Raw genomic sequence first — 17,105 nt, forward strand, 5'->3', positions numbered from 1 at the left:
TTTTGTCAACTATCTTCCTCGCTTTCAATTTTGTTAGTAGAAAATGCATTTTAGACATAGCTGATTCTTTGAAGAGTAGTAGAAATGCTAGTACCTATTAGGGTTGGTAAGAAAATAGATCAGAGTGCGTTTTCATATGATATGCAGATTGTTCGCGAAAATCAGAAGCTTTTGATCTGCTTGTGCGGTCGATAGGTGAATAAATTTTATTAATTGCAATGCTTATTAATCGCAAATTTTCTGTCGGAAATGAGTGAAAAAAGTAGACCATGTTTTTTTGTTGCTTGAAAAACAAATGTTCAGCATTCAGAGGTCACGTACAGTCGTCATTTATTTAGTAGGCAGAACGATCGGCCGGTCATCACATAATTTGTTCTGCTTTGTGCGGTTAGCAGAACGATCGCCCGATCATTGAAATGTTGTTCTGCTTTGTGCAGGTGAGTAAATTAATAAGAAAGTGTTGATTCAGTTCGCGTTAGTAAGCAGAACGATCGGCCGGTCATCGAAAATGTTGTTCTGCTTTGTGCGGTTAGCAGAGAGATCGGCTGGTCATCGACAATTTTGTTCTGCTTAGTGCGGTCGGTAATTAAAATAATAAGTGTTCGTTCGATTATGTTTTGAATTGATCAAACTACACGTTATACACGGCATACCGTTTACCAAAACGAACCCTGCCACAATACCTACCCCATATATCCAACATCCCAGTGATTTCTCGTGGAAGTGCAGATGACTCGTCGGCTTCTATCAAAGCGAGTATCATGTCAACATGTTCCTACCCATTCCTTAATTGACCTGCATTCGGACACGGCCGGCGCTGGTATTGCTTATTTTTGGGTCACCAGTTCTTACACATAGAAGATGATGTTAGTCAAACTTCATCTGTTGGTTCTCTGTGTAATTACAGCTGACCTGGCAATAACGGAGTAGCAACCGTGGGCGGTCAATCATGCTCATGCTCATGCTCAATCACGAGATTTTTAATTTTTAGATCTCTAGATTTTGAATTTCTAAATTTTAAGATTTTGGATTTTGGATTTTAGATTTTAGATTTCACGATGATGCCTGCAGATCCACTTTGAGTTCTGAAGAATTTTCAGTGGCAACAGAATTGAAAATTACAGAGAGTTTCTCATTTTCCTGCGAAAACTTCAAAAAATGCCAATAAGAAGAAGAAGAAGAAGAAGAAGAAGGTAACAAATGACGTCGATATTTCATCCGCAACCCTTACACTTGATTTCGATCCGTCCAACGTTATACGAATCAGCCGTATCAGTTTCGCCGGAAAACCATGATCAAGCATAATTTGCCATAATTCATTCCGTTTCACTGAATCGTAAGCCGCCTTGAAATCAATAAACAGATGATGTGTCTGCAAGTTGTACTCCCGGAATTTATCAAGGATTTGTCTCAGGGTAAACATTTGATCCGTCGTTGATCGGCCCTCACGGAAACCTGCTTGGTATTCGCCGACGAAGGACTCTTCAAGCGGTCTCAATCTGTTGAACAGAATACGGGACATAATTTTGTACGCCGAATCAAGGAGGGTTATTCCTCGGTAATTGGCGCACTCCATTCTGTGCCCTTTCTTAAAGAGAGGGCAAATAAGGCTGTCCAACCAGCTAGCAGGCAATTCCTCGTCCTCCCATATTTTCGACATAATATGGTGCAGAACGTCATAAAGCTGCTCTCTGCAATGTTTGAGAAGTTCAGCCTGGAGCTGGTCCTCCCCCGCAGTCTTATTGTTTTTCAGCTCTTTAACAGCTTTTTAACCTCATCTAGTGTAGGTGACTCCACAGCTTGTCCATCGTCGCTAATATTTATTCTGTTCACCGATGCACCGTCACTGCATCACTCGCTTCATCTGTTTGCCCATCACTACGAAACCAACTCCATGCTCTGCTTTTCCGTTACCGCTGTGATAGATGTTATACTTGAATGCAGTGTTGGTCGTGGGGTCCACGGCTCGGAATTCACGTTCTCCGGATCTGGGCCATCGAACTTCTTGAATAGCGGTCACGTTCACTCCAACCTTCTGCAGTTTGCGAGCCAGAAGGCTCACTCGTCCAGGTTCATTTAGGGTCCTGACATTCCAGGTACCGAGTTTCCAATCATAGTTCTTATTTCGTTCCCGGTTCGGTTACCAAAAATAACGTTCTCTTTTTCTTCTATCTCCATTTTTCGTGGTATTTGAGAGGCTTCAGTAAGCTACCTTACCGGGATCGCGTTACCTACATCGCGCTGGCGAGGGCTGCCACCTATAGCTGACGCGATACAGCATTTCGTTGATCAGCCGCTGGGTACCAGGCAAACGCTGTTTGAGTCGCACCTCCTGGTGAACAGACACTCGAGGCGTACCTTCTCACTCTAGCTGATGTCAGAAGGAGAACAGTGCCCAGGTTGCACTACCAGCTAAGACCCGGAAGCGTGAGATAGGAACTTGTGGGGACCAGAGCTCTGTTGGGTGCTCCTTCCTTGATGTCAACCAGAAGATACGTTTGTAAAAAAATAATAACAGAAAATATTCAAACGAAAGAAGATATTTTTTATACGATTACAGGATGTGATAATTTGTTGCAATTTGACTAAAAATTCATTGATAATATTATTGTGGAAAATGATCTGTCAACAAGGATAATTTACAAGTACATGCCACAACCAATGCCAATTAATCATTCTAGAATTTTCTGCATTTAGGTAAACATAATTCTTTTAAACGCATGTACCACTTATGCTTTTTGTACAGAAAAGGAATTAGCTACAAATCACTTGTATTGCTATGTCATGATAACACCCGTTGGCTTGAGGGTGGTTCTCATGGTGCAAATTAAGGTTATTCATCGACAATATTTAGATTGTTATCAGCATGTCTTGTCACCAAGCATGTGCTATGCAAAATACTTCTCGTGAACCAGACCGATTTAATCCGTGGCAAACCTTGTTCCTAATAATCAGATAGGAGCAGTCAACTACGCCATCATTCGAGCTGGTATAATGTAATTGGACATGAGCATGAGCATGAGCATTATGACCGCACAATTCGTAGTTGCAACTCAGTGATTGTCTGGAGCTTGTGAAATTTCACAAAGAACCATTTGATTTGATATCCATTCTCAATGTACACGTTTCAGAAGCTCACATATTTTAAGTCAATAACAATGCCGGCCACGTCATTACGGTTAAATAGGAAAGGAGTATTGTTATTTCGACTTTCGTTGCTACTAGAGACCGTGTATATCTCTGCATACCCACGGTTGTCTTGGGATGTGGTATACACTCAACCCTCTTTTTACGTCACTTATTGGGGGGACGTAAACCGAATGTGACGTAAAAAAAATGTTGCTAAAATTTCTAGTATTTCACTTAATTTATTGATCGTTAGGATACTTTCAAATACATTCACTTGCGTCTTACATAAGGTATTGGAAGATCTCTCCAAATCCAGGCATATGAGATGTTATAAGATCTTCAAATTGTCCTGGAGTTTGAATCAAATGGTCTATCGAATCAACCAAGGGTTCCACGATGTCCCCAGCCGCGGTGTCAACCCAATTTTGTCTCATGAGTATTAGTCTTTCACTTACGTCTCAAATACAGGCATATCAGATGTTGTAAGAACTCCAAATTGTCCTGGAGTTTAAATCAAATGGTCTATCGAATCAACCAAAGCCTTCATGATGTCCCAAGCCGTGGTATCAACTCAATTATGTCCTCCGAGGATTTGTATTTCACTTGCGTCTCAAAACAAGACATATGCGGTGTTGTAAGATATCCAAATTGTCCTGGAGTTTTAATCAAATGGTGTAATGAATTAACCGAGGCTTCCATCATGCCCCCAGCCGCGGTATCAACCCAATTGTGTCATTCGATTAGTTTTCTTTCACTTACGTCTCATATCCAGGCATATGATATGTTTAAGGTGACTCAGGAGGCACTAAACACCGTGTTATTTTTCCTATCTTTTGTCTCTTTCTAGCATTGCCACCTCGTAATTTTGGAGCGGTGTATTTCGGTATTCAGTTGTTTGATGTAACTGTAAATGTATCAGCATGTAGATTGCGAGTAAGCACGCGCCAGTGATACTTTTTCAAAACCATATTTGTTGTAGAAAAAAAATTAAGCATTCAATGATGAAATGATGACGATTTGATGATTGTTTGTGCTTCCCGTGTCACTTTAAAGATCTACAAATTGTTTTGGAGTTTGAATTAAATTGTCTACCAAATCAAACAAGGCTTTCACGATGTCGCCAGCCGCGGTGTCAACCCAAGTTTGTCTTCTGAACATTGGTCTTTTATTAACGTCTCAAATACAGGTATATGAGATGTTCTAAAATCTCCAAATTGTCTTGGAGTTTAAATAAAATGGACTATCGAATCAATCAAAGCCTTCATGATGTCCTAAGCCATGGTATCATAATTGAAGTTCTCTGAGTATTTTTTTTCACTTGCGTTTTAAAACAAGACATTTTGATTTTTTGAGAGTTTGATTCAAATGGGCTAATGAATCATCCAAGGTATCCATGGTTCCCTAACCGCGGTGTCACCCGAATTTTGTCATCTGAGAATTAGTCTTTCACTTGAGTCACAAATTTTAGCATGTAAGATGTTGTAAGATCTTCAAATTGTCCTGGAGTTTGAATCAAGTTGTCTACCAAATCAACCAAAGCTTCCATGATTTCTTCACTCGCGGTATCAATTCAATTACATTCCCCGAGTGTTTGTCTTTCACTCGTCTCAAATCAAGGAATATGAGGTGTTATAAGATCTCAAAGTTGTCCTGGAATTTAAAAATTCAAAAATAAATATTTAAGAATAATAATACTGGAGACTTAAAGACCTGTACTCCATGACTTTCTTAAATTAACTGGAATGGAACAATAGTTGAAGAGGTATCCAATTTAGCCCTATGGATCAAAACGGGTATGAGCAAGTTTTTTTTAAAGAGATAACAGCCTTTTAGTTACGCGTGTTGACCGTAAAGCTTATATTTCAGGGATGGATGATATTCATGAATGATCTGCAATGGAACAATAGTTTAAGCCGTATTCACTTTGGTTCTATGGATCAAAAAGGGCATGGCCCATATAAATCGACCGAATTTAGTCACAATCAAATTGCTACAACCATGCCTACAAACAATTTAGTTTTATGCTGATTTTTCCGTAGTCATGTAGAGCAAATAATGGTTTTCAAGACCGTTATATACCTAAAAATGTTCCTTGGGATGTTTGTCTGACTTATGCTGCTCGAGTTGTTACCGCGGCTGGAAACATAATGAAGGCCTTGGTTGATTCGGCAAACCATTTGATTCAAGCTCCAGGGCAATTTGGAGATCTTAAAACAACTCATATGCCTGGAATTGAAACGCAAGTGAAAGACAAATACCCTGGAAACATAATTGAGCTGATACCACGGCATGGGACATCATGGAAGCCTTGGTTGATCCGGTGGACCATTTAATTCAAACTCCTGGACAATTTAGAGATCCTAAAACATCTAATATGTCTGGATTTAAGACGCAAGTGAAAGAAAAATATTCGAAGGACATAATTGGGTAGATACCGCGGCTGGAGACATCATGGAAGCCATTGTTGATTCGGTAGACCATTTGATTCAAACTCCAGGACAATGTGCAACATCTCATATGTCTGGATTTGAGACGCAAGTGAATACTCGAAGGACTCGAAGGACATAATTGGGTTGATACCGCGGCTGGGCACATCATGGAAGCCTTGGTTGATTCGGTAGACCATTTGATTCAAACTCCAGGACAATTTGGAGATCTTAGAACAACTCATATGCCTACATTTGAGCTACGCTAGTGAACAACAAATACTCGGAGGACATAATTGGGTTGATACCGCGGCTGGAGACAACATGAATGCCTTGGTTGATTCGGCAGAACATTTGATTCAAACTCCAGGACGATTTAGACATCTTAGAATATTTCATATGCGTATATTTGGGAAGCCAGCGAACGACAAATACTCGGAGGACATAATTGGGTTATTACTGCGGCTGGGGATATCATGGAAGCCTTGGTTGAGCCGGCAGACCATTTGATTCAAACTCCAGATCGATTTGGAAATCGTACTACATCTCATATGTCTGGATTTTAGACGCAAGTGAAATACGCAAGACAAATACTCGGAAGACATAATTGTGTTGATACCGCGGCTGGGGATATCATGAAAGCCTTGGTTGATTCGGCAGATCATTTGATTCGAACTCCAGGATGATTTGGAGATCTTAGAACAACTCATATACCTACATTTGAGACGCAAGTGAACGACAAATACTCAGAGAACATAAATGGGTTGATACCGCAGCTGGAGACATAATTAAAGCCTTGGTTGATTCGGCAGAACATTTGATACAAACTCCAGGACGATTTGGAGATTTTATAACATTTCATATGCCTGGATTTGAGACGCGAGCGAAAGACAAATACTTGGAGGACATAAATAGGTGGTTACCGTGGTTGGAAACATCATGAAAGCCTCGGTTGATTCGACAGAACATTTGATTCAAACTCCAGGGCGATTTGGAGATCTTACTACATCTCATATGTCTGGATTTGAGACGAAATGAAAGACAAATACTCGGAGGACATAATTGAGTTATTACCGCAGCTATGGACATCATGCAAGCCTTGGTTGATTCGGCAGACCATTTGATTCAAACTGCAGGACGATTTGGAGATTTCACTACATCTCATTTGTCTGGATTTGAGACCCAAGTGAAAGACAAATACTCGGAGGATATAATTGAGTTGATACCGCGGCTGGGGACATCATGAATGCCTTGGTTGATTCGGCAGAACATTTGATTCAAACTTCAGGACGATTTGGAGATCTTAGATCAACTCATATGCCTGGATTTAAGACGCGAGCGAAAGACAAATACTTGGAGGACATAAATAGGTGGTTACCGTGGCTGGAAACATCATGGAAGCCTTGGTTGATTTGGTAGACCATTTGATTCAAACTCCAGGACAATTTGGAGACGCAAGTGAAAGACAAATACTCGGAGGACATATTTGGGATGAAACCGCGGCTGAAGAGTCTAGGAAATTCTTAGATTACCAGGAAAGGAACGGCTGCTTAAGGCATATTGAGTTTGGTTTAATAAATCATATAGAGCATGAACCATTTAAAAAAGAGATAACAGTTCTTCGGTTACGCGGGTAAACTTCAAGACCTATATTCCAGGGAATTCTTGTATGACCTGGAACGGAATTTGGTTTAATATATGAAAAAGGGCATAAACCATTTTTTACGAGAGATAACAGCTCTTTCGCTACGCTTGTAGACCTCAGGTTACGTTTGTAGACTCCAGGAAATTCTTGGATGAACTTGAACGGAACAATTGTTGAAGGCAAATGATGAATATACAAAGCATCTACTTTGTTCTTTGGGTTTCTAAGAGTGCCTTCTAATAGGCTTTACTTTTGGGTGTCAATAATGTTTCAAATTCTTTTTACGTCACGTGCCTTAAAAAGTAGGCCGTAAAACGAAGTGACGTATAAAAAACTGCCGTAAAAAGAGGGTTGGGTGTACAATAGAGAGACAACCACGGTGCCCCGGTAGACCGTTATTATAAAATAAAAATGTCCATCAAAACCAAGTACAGGGCTCGATTCCTGTGGTAATTCTGCATCTCTGGACCCATTTTTAAAAAAATCCCTAGGAGGAATCTCGAGAAATTTTGATTTGAAGTTTTTAGTTAAGAAATTTCAAAAGAATCCATATAAGAATCCAAAAATATCACCAAAAACCCTGATTAATCCACCTAGTAGATGTCCTTCAATTCTTCTTGTACCTGCCGGTCGGAAGTAACCACCAGCTTTGCAGGGTAGCTGTCCGGCATTCTTGAAATATGCCCTGCCCATCGCACCCTTCCAGCTTTAGCTACCTTATGGGTACTGTGTTCGCCGTAGAGCTGGGCGGGCTCTTGTTTCATCCTTCGCCGCCACACACCATTCTTTTGCACAACGCCAAAGATTGTTCTAAGCACGCGTTGCCGTTATTAGAACTATAAATATTTACAATTGACCTATCTTACCAAACTGACTTAAGAATGTTTTTATATAGCTAACTTGCTCGAGTTCAGTATTGCTGTTCAGTGTTGCTGTCAATGTTTAATAGAATGAAAGGTAAACATCAATGTGAATTTAGTGTTTATGTTTATAATGGAGAGAAGTAAGACCAAAGTTCGTGTAGAATGATAGTAAGTAGTTAGAAGCTGTTATACTCGATCACAGCACATATTAACCGATCTTTGATGCCGAATCTCGTCAAAGTTCTAATCAACGGACTAGAAAAAGCATGTTTGATATGTATAGCCAAAACCTATTCCTGTGCCTCTACAGAACTCTGAGAAATGATAATTCAAGATATGGTACTTTGACGTGAATGGAAGCTGCGGCTTTTCCCAGCTGCTAGCAAAGCCATCAATTGCTGCCTCAAAACCATGCTCGAGTTTCAAAGAGCTGTATCTTGCGTACACTTTTTTGAAATCATTCAGAACTTGCTGATTGAAATATTAATTAGAAAATTGTTAATGTTTAAGCAGAGTAATGACGTAATCCGAAAAATCGGGATTCTAGTGAACTCTATGCAATTTGTTGATACCTCATCTGTACTTGGTTCAATGGTTCACCCATAAATTAACTCAACATGGCGCTTCTTGAGCAACTTTAAAATCGTATTAACAATTCCGAACTAGATGTGTAGTGACGGAGATAAGCAAAGGTTCATTTTGTTTCTCTATTAAAGTGTTTTTAAAAGTTCAAAAATTGAATATTTTATCTTCGTCGTAACCGAAAACCCTAAAAGAATATGCACAAAGCTTGTAATTTTTTTTCTTTCTCTTGTGCATTTTTCCTTGGTTCTCGAGATCTCATTCTATATGCTGAAAATTAAAAAAAAATCGCATTGTATGATGTGTGTCCGAAATTTAACGTGGACAGGCTTTACTTGAAGATAGACGGCTTCAAGCCATACAAAAAACATACCTAAGTCAGTTTGTTGAGCTTAATCAGTTGTAAAAATTTATAATTGTAATAAATCAACAAATGCAAACTGGTTGAAAACAACTTGGACCGCTTTCGACGGCTTTGAAGGTATTTTGTGGATATTATTGAATTAAAATATAGATTTTTTTTGAAATTTCTTAATTAAAAACTTCAAATCAATATTTCTCGAGATTCCTCCTAGGGATTTTTTAAAAAATTGGTCCAGAGGTGCAGAATTACCACAGGAATCGAGCCCTGTACTTGGTTTTGATGGACATTTTTATTTTATAATAACGGTCTACCGGGGCACCGTGACAACTATTTATGATATGTGACACATTATGCAGCGTACACACCACTCAAGCAGTTTGACTAACATTGACTCCACCTCTCGTTTAGTCAAGCATCCACCATGCTCTACCAACTGTGGTGCGAACACTTAATTTATTTGATCAACATGACAACCGCAGCGCCAACTGAAACACCAACCATCAAAAAATATACGGGGGTTTGTGCGACTTCTCTACAAATGCTCAAACATGTTTGGCGAACCTTGACTCCGCCTCCGAAAGCTAAAACCAAAATCAAACCGTTTTGATTTTTTACTCCGAGCCGCCAACTGTCGAATGGTTTTTCGAGCAAATTCACACACGGTCAAACAAAGCAGGAATCGAAGCATGTTCTTGGGGGGCGGAGTGAAAGTTGCTCCAATGTGGTTCAGCGTGTGTACGCTACATAAGGCCAAACTAAACCACACGATTGAATCGAGAAAGGTATCGTCACCGCTAAGTGGATTCATATTTTAATATGCATGTTTACTGAAAGGGCACGCTTCAGTTGGAAATATTATAAAGCCACAATTTTTGTATGGGGCTCCATATACCTTATCATGGTGATCTCAATGTAAATAAACCAAATACACATACATATTTCGTTTTATTAATCGGTATTCCTCGGAGGAAATATTTTTGTATTTCAGCTCTTTCAATCCCCACATAGACATAGCACATATTCAGGCTGGTGTATATCCAGGAGTTGAGCTAAGACCTGAAAATATGACATCCAAATTAATAACAAAACCAATAAAATTACACGAATAACAAACCAATTGGGGTAGTCACTGTTGTTTGCACATCCTGAACACATGAACCCCGCTTCTCCTCATAAACCTTTCCCGATGGACATTGCTGGTAGACGGCACTCAATGTATCGTTTGCAGAAAAGTAACATTCATAGTAGCCTCTGGTGTCAGCCACATTCGGGAACCGTCCCTCGGCAGGGCACTCGAAGGAGCATGTCTTTCCGTTGAATAACGTTCCTTCAGGGCACTTGTGGATTTCGACTTCGTAGGAATACGGTCCCATATTGTAGAATCTACAATATCCAAAGAAGCGCTTGCTGGTTCCGTAGCGGGAGAATATTTCGTCGACATTGCATGTCACCTTCATGCAGTCTTCCTCCTTTTGTTTTCGCTTGCAGAAGTTTGTTTCCGGATTGAAAACGTAGTTGTTCGGGCACTTGTACACCAACGACATCTGGTACTTACTCTCACAGAAATGATAAATGTCGCAAGCCTTGGCATCTGTTAAGAACAGTTCCGATCATACTTGGGCAACTAAAATCTGAAATAATTGGCAACGAGGTCTTACCTGGATAATACCCTTCGCCATTGCAATAAAGGCTACGAGGACAATCTTCACCATAGCTCGGAGTAGCCGAGCATTCTCCGTTGTTACAGAACGGTTTTTCTGGATTAATGTACGGACAGTAGCGCCAATCCATCGTGTCGCCTAAACATACATTGACGGCATCGCAGCTGCCACAGTTTGAGAAAATCTGAGATCCATCACAGCTTTGGGGACTGTCGGATACGGCGATACGTTTTCCTGCTGATTGGTTTCCTTTCAGAAGTAAACCCGGCAGCTCGAATACTCCAAGTACGATCGCCAACATCTTGTTGCAGGCTGAAGTTTCGATGACGAGTAGCTATGGGATGCGAGATCCCGTACGTTTATATAGGCAGATGAAAACAGGTCCATAATCTCCAACAAGTGACTTGGCGACAAATGAAGCATTCGACCAAACTCTGGAGATATGAGGTGATACGTTTTGCAGAATTTATTTGAAGATAATAAAAATGTTCTGCAATGAGGCCATTAACTATGTGACGCAATATGCACTTCGAATTATATTTATTTACTCTGAATAAATATTTCTTTATCTTAGGAAAAATTCCACTTTTCTTATACGCTTCCTCATTTCTTATCAGGATATCTAAAAAGAAAAAAAACTCATCAAAACTTCGATAAAAATGTGCGAAAAGATAACATAATCATGGATACGTAGACAATTAAACTCATAAGAAACTTCATCTGTTATGGAATTAAAAAAAAAAAACTTTCGCAAGGAAATTATTTTTGCGAATCTTCTTCTTTTTTCTAGGGGAACTGCTCCTGGAATTCATCTCATGGCTCCGATATTCATCCCATAAAAAAACAAAGCAATGAAAAGCAATTTAATTTGTTTCTTATTTTTGTGACTTTTTTCAGCAGTGAGCACGCATGTTGACAAAAAATGATAAAATTGGTGCTGTATTCAGGTTCCCCCAAATACGCGCAATGCGACAGTCGCGACGCAATTCTATCGCTTGGCGACAGCGATTCTGTCGCCGTTAGGGTCTGTTCACAAATTACGTAACGCTTTTGGGGAGAGGGGGAGGTCCAACTTGCGATATACTTTGTTACACTAAAAGGTGGGGGAGGGGTGGGTATTACCAAATGTTACACATAACGCGAATAAAAATTTATTTGAATGTTGTTTTTTTTAATCACTGATTGGAGTATGACTGACATTTGTATTTTTTTATTCTGATAGATAGCCAGTTTTGCTCAAAAATTGTTTTGTCTCACGTATTTTATGATTAGATCTAACAAACCAAGTTTAAGTTAATAGAGGCAAGAGGGTTTTCATTGTAAGCAATTGCGTTTTAGCTTAGGCAGTTCAATTTACAAATTATATCGTTAACGTATATTAGTCATTATCGAAATCAAGCACATAGTGGGACTGATATGCGTTAAAATACCAAGCGAATATTGTATTTCTTGACAGAACAGTTCCGATGCTAAACTATTTAAATGGCCATGATCGCAAATTATATTTTCGTTTCTACTAGCTGCATTCTTGTTATCCTTGCTTTTTCATTATGTGGCGTCTTTCTAACAGTGTTCAAAAAATTACAAAACCCACATGCTTCATATGCTCTAGAGAAGAAAAAAAATGTGCCTTTAAATTTTTCACAGTTACGCGTTTTATGGGGGAGGGAGGGGTTCCAAACATGTTACTTTTTGTTACGAGGGGGAGGGAGGGGGTCAAAAACTCGGATTTTTGCGTTACGTAATTTGTGAACAGACCCTTAATATGGAAGCGTACACGGTTAGAAAAATGTACCTAATTTTAGGTACTTTTTTTCTCTTGCATCTCCCTCCCTCTTCCCTTTGTTTTCATAAAATGAAGAGCAAAACCACTCAACAAGGGCATTAAAGTGTGGGAACCCAACGTTGAGTAATCTCATGTTTACAAAAGTTGAGTGAAATTTACCTAACTTTTGGTTAGTTTCTATTTAAAATTAAGTATATTTTACTTAATATTAAGTGAATTTTATTTAATTCCAAGAAAAAATTACTTAATTTTGGGTTCCCACACTGAACCCCCGATCTGAATGAAAAGTACCTAATATTAGGTACTTTTTTCTAACCGTGTAAATAGTACATTGCTTGCAGCGAATCAAATCTGTCATGTGGAGGTTTTTGAAAACAAGAAATATTTCTGTTATTGACCGAGTTCCCTCCTTGCTCTAGAATGGTAGGGGACGGGGCTCCTTTACGAGTAAAAAATTATTCGGCATTATAGATAGTAGAATCTATAGATGAGCGAAAGCATGGCTGAGTCAGTTTTTTTGACCGTGCACACGCTCATATGACGTCACAGCCCTTAACATTTTCATAAGGCATTTTATGAGACGTTTCGCGGTGGCCCGTTTATTTACTTCTAATGTTTTGTTTTGGTATGATTCTGCGTGAACATTCCGTTAGGTCCGAACACAAAATAATGTTTGTAACGTTTTACTTTTCATTCGTGTTTTCTTCAGCATTTCCTGCTTAGAATGCAATGGTATGAATTATCTAACGATACATTTTAAGAATCTTATGAAGAACTATGTTCTAAAACCCTGGTAGACGAAAAGAAAATCAGGCAGAATTGATGATGGGACCCATCGGAATGTTCGGCGCGAAATTACCAAACAAACGGGCTCCCACTAATTGTCAAAGTAGGTAAACACGAGAAAAACAGCTGTTTCGATCTGTCTCATAAAATGCCTTATTGAAATCGTGACGTCATGCTCATTTGGAGACACGTTTGACCAGGGATGCCAGACATACAGACATGTCTGTATTTATACAGACATTTGGTCTTGCATACAGACATCATACAGATTACAGACATTATACAGACTTTCGATTGAAGTTACAGACTTTTACAGACATTTAGTTTTTGAAAATTTTGGGCTGCAATACAGAATCCTGTTGAGCTTTCTAATTAAACCATTTTGGGGAATTCAAACAAAATCGTTGTGGAAATTTCGTACGGAATTCTATAAGGTTTCCGAACAGTATCATTCTGGAATTTTGAGCGGAGCCTTTTAGGCTTCTTAATGGGATCCCTTTTGAGTTCCAAACAGAATCCTTTTAGAATTTAAAACAATTCTTTCAAGAGAATCTTTTATTCTTTTCGGAAACCTAAAAAGATACCAGAAGTCCGATAGAAGATATCCGTTCATACGGATTTCCGTACAAAATTATGTGAATTTCCGAACGTAATCCTTCTAGGTTTACTAACGAAATCCCTTCGAGTTTCTGTTGGGCTTTTGAAACTAATGACTACATTTCACTTTCATTTCTAAAAAAATCCTTTTGGATTCTGAACAAAATCATTCTAAAATTCCGAACGGAAAACTTTAAGTTTTCCGAACGGAATCCTTCTGGACTTTCGAAAGAAATACTTTTGAAATTTCGATTGAAGCGTTCTGGGCTGAACGGAGTCTTTTTCTGTTTCTGGACAAATGATCCCGATTAGAATATCTATGGGATTTACTACCGAAGCCATAAAAGAATTTTGTTAGGAAGCGCAAAAGAAATCGATTCTAAAACCTAGAAGAGTTCCTTCCGAAACCTAAAAAGATCTCCGTTTAGAAAACCAACAAAATCGGTTCGTAAACCTAAAACAAGGCCGTTCTCATGTTTTCCGAATGAAATTATTTGGAATTCTGAAAGGAATTGAAATTCTTTTGGGCTTCCAAAACAGAATTAATTTGGATTTCCGAACGAAACCTTGTTGGGCTCCTGAGCGAAATTATCTTGGATTTTACTTTCAAAGGGATTCCTTTTAGACTTTCGAAAGGAATACTTTTAGAATTCCGAGTGGAGCCAGCTGGGCTTCTAAATGGGATTTTTTTTTCTTTCTCTGTACAAGAGATATCCTTTTGTGATTCCGAAGCCTAAAATGCCAAAAGAATTTTGTTCAAAAAACGCAAAAATAGTTCGTAGGCCTAAAGAAGTTCGAAAGACCAAACGTTCTCCGTTTGTGAATCCAAAAGATGTCCGTTCAGTTCTTTGGGTTTTCAAACGGTATTCCTTCCATGCCTCTCCTCGGAACCAAACTCTTTTGAGCTTCCTGACGGATTTTCAGTTAGAAAATAGCGTGAATATGATCAATTTATGCTAAGGTAACTACCCGTTTTGACTCAAATTGCAAACATGACTCATATTCCAAACACTCGCGTTCAAATTGCCATTTTGGCTTTATTCGTGTATTTTTCATCATTGGATCTTGAATTCGTTTGTAATCTTGATCCTTTAGTTTGAGGGCGCTAAAACGCCAGTGTTCAGAATATGAGTCACGTTCGTGATTGGAGTCAAAACGGTACATATTGATAAGCAAGAACATTATTCAGAGCTGTGTAGTTTAATATCTTCACTTGTCATAAGACGAAATAGTATTACCCCTTTTAATTTCACCACTAAATTGTAGCTTTGCAGTAACTTCTAAAATACGTATTTCGACCTCTACAGCAACCTTACTTGCCTTCAGAATCTCGTACTTGACTTGAGTAAGCCTTACACCGACTTTTGGATTATTGAAACCTCGATATTCTACGTTGGCGAAAGTGCATGATTATTTAATAATTTCTAATCCCTGTTATGTAATAATTCCTGTTCTAATTCCTGTTATGTATCTTCTACACTACTAAAAATCCACACATATTTATTGGCAAAAATCCATAGATTTAACTTATGATGTATATCAGCGCACACATAAACATTCTCCACACGAACTACATATAAAATATATATCCAAATAAACTTTATGTGTGGTCTCAAATTAGCAATTATTTAATTTATGTGTGGTTCCATATCGATTATATTAGGGTGGAGCTATTGCAAAAATGTATAACGGCGACACATATATTTTATACAGATATTTTTGGCAGTGTAAGCTCCATACAGACAAATACAGACATTTTACTAAGAATGATACAGACTTATGAAAATTGTATCTGGCATCCCTGCGTTTGACAGTTCGTTTGGAGACAGAGGATTTATCTTCGCTCATCTATATATTCCACTATCTATATTCGTCATGAGAAAAAAAAGAGTTTTGTCGTTAGCTCTGCCAAACGAAATCAAATCGCAACGCAAATTTCAAAACCTAAATTGTGAACATAAAATTAATTAATTCTGCGCGAGTCTAAGTTCGATGGGTCGCTTGTACAAAATAAAATCAAAATTATATTGTTCAAATCGTAATTTGTATGCATAAAATTCTCTTAGATATGATTATGCACTGAAAATAACGATGATCAATTGGATGGCAGCTAAAACGATTCACATGATTTGATGAATGATCATCTGTTTGTCTTTGTCTGTTCAAACCGGTTTACGCTTACAGACAATCTTGAAAATGATTCATGGTTTTGTCACCCCCTGTTTCGCGGAAGCTGGATGATAACGTTGATAAGAGGTTGTCCGTTGTTAACATTATGCTCCCCTGCATGCACTAATGAATACATCCAGCAATGATTGCTTAAACTTTTTCACCGTTTTAGTGGTTCCAACGGTTCCAACGTTAAAATGAAGAATAATGATTCCTGCCATGCTCTTGCAATTATTATGTTATTGATAAACAATAAACATGAGTAGGAACTCCAGGAAACCATATTTGCTTCTACACCATGATAAATAAGTTCAAATCTCGCTTAACTTTTCAAAAGGACCTAAGTAACATTTTTTTCATGAATTAATTTGAGTGCTGCAATCAAAAGCTTTCATGTTGTTCTGTTGATTGCGCTATTCAAATTAATTCATGAAAAAAATGTTACTTAGGTCCTTTTGAAAAGTTAAGCGAGAAATACAGTTTCAAAGGCAATAAAAACGCAGATGTATCATCTGTCTTCTGGTATTTTTTGGAAGTACTTTTTGTGCAGATTACCAACTTACCTGGATATCTACAGCGTCGATACACCTATGCCTGGCGTATTGTAGAGCTCCATAATAGTCGGTCTTGGGTGATGTGATCAATTCCAATGTTGTCGATGTCGTCCACAAAGCCCTAACAATGCGTTTGTCATCAACGAAGCTTGTTACTGGCAAACGAACCTCGAACACAATATGACCAGAATCATTTGCGTTGCATACTCTGATATTTCTGAGAATACTATGCTATTTTGGTAATCAGAGTTAGATTCACGAAAATTTACATAAAAGCAGTAACTACGATAGCAAAAAAAAAAACAAAGTTCTTTTTTGTTGCTGATAAAAATGTACGGATCTTTGTCATTATTTATCCGACAATAACAAAGCTTTGTCGTTGGTTCTCTTTTGTCGCTTGGTTTGCATGAACAACCAAAAAAAATGGTTCCTTGGTTATTATAGCCCCGTTCCTCTGCACGCCGGATCTCCTAATCGCGACCTTGGGTGCAATGCTAAACTACACGCGATTAGCCACGTAAGTTTTGGGTAGCGCCGGACGGA

The 17,105-nt window shown here is 38.6% G+C and overlaps 2 protein-coding genes across 2 annotated transcripts in view; both read right to left on the reverse strand.

The window, feature by feature from the left end:
• Positions 1–17,105, reverse strand: part of LOC134212406 (uncharacterized) — a 55,054-nt gene that overhangs the window by 16,811 nt on the left and 21,138 nt on the right. The gene's annotated exons all lie outside the window — the stretch shown is intronic.
• On the reverse strand, positions 10,016–10,986 carry LOC134212408 (uncharacterized). Its single transcript, XM_062690238.1, has 3 exons — positions 10,668–10,986; positions 10,124–10,600; positions 10,016–10,065 (listed from the first exon to the last, which is right to left on the reverse strand). Exons 1-3 carry the CDS (start codon positions 10,969–10,971, stop codon positions 10,031–10,033), a joined length of 816 nt encoding a protein of 271 aa, XP_062546222.1. The 5' UTR covers positions 10,972–10,986; the 3' UTR covers positions 10,016–10,030.

The sequence above is a fragment of the Armigeres subalbatus genome, chromosome 2, assembly GCF_024139115.2.
Source record: "Armigeres subalbatus isolate Guangzhou_Male chromosome 2, GZ_Asu_2, whole genome shotgun sequence".
In the NCBI taxonomy this organism is placed as follows: domain Eukaryota; kingdom Metazoa; phylum Arthropoda; class Insecta; order Diptera; family Culicidae; genus Armigeres; species Armigeres subalbatus.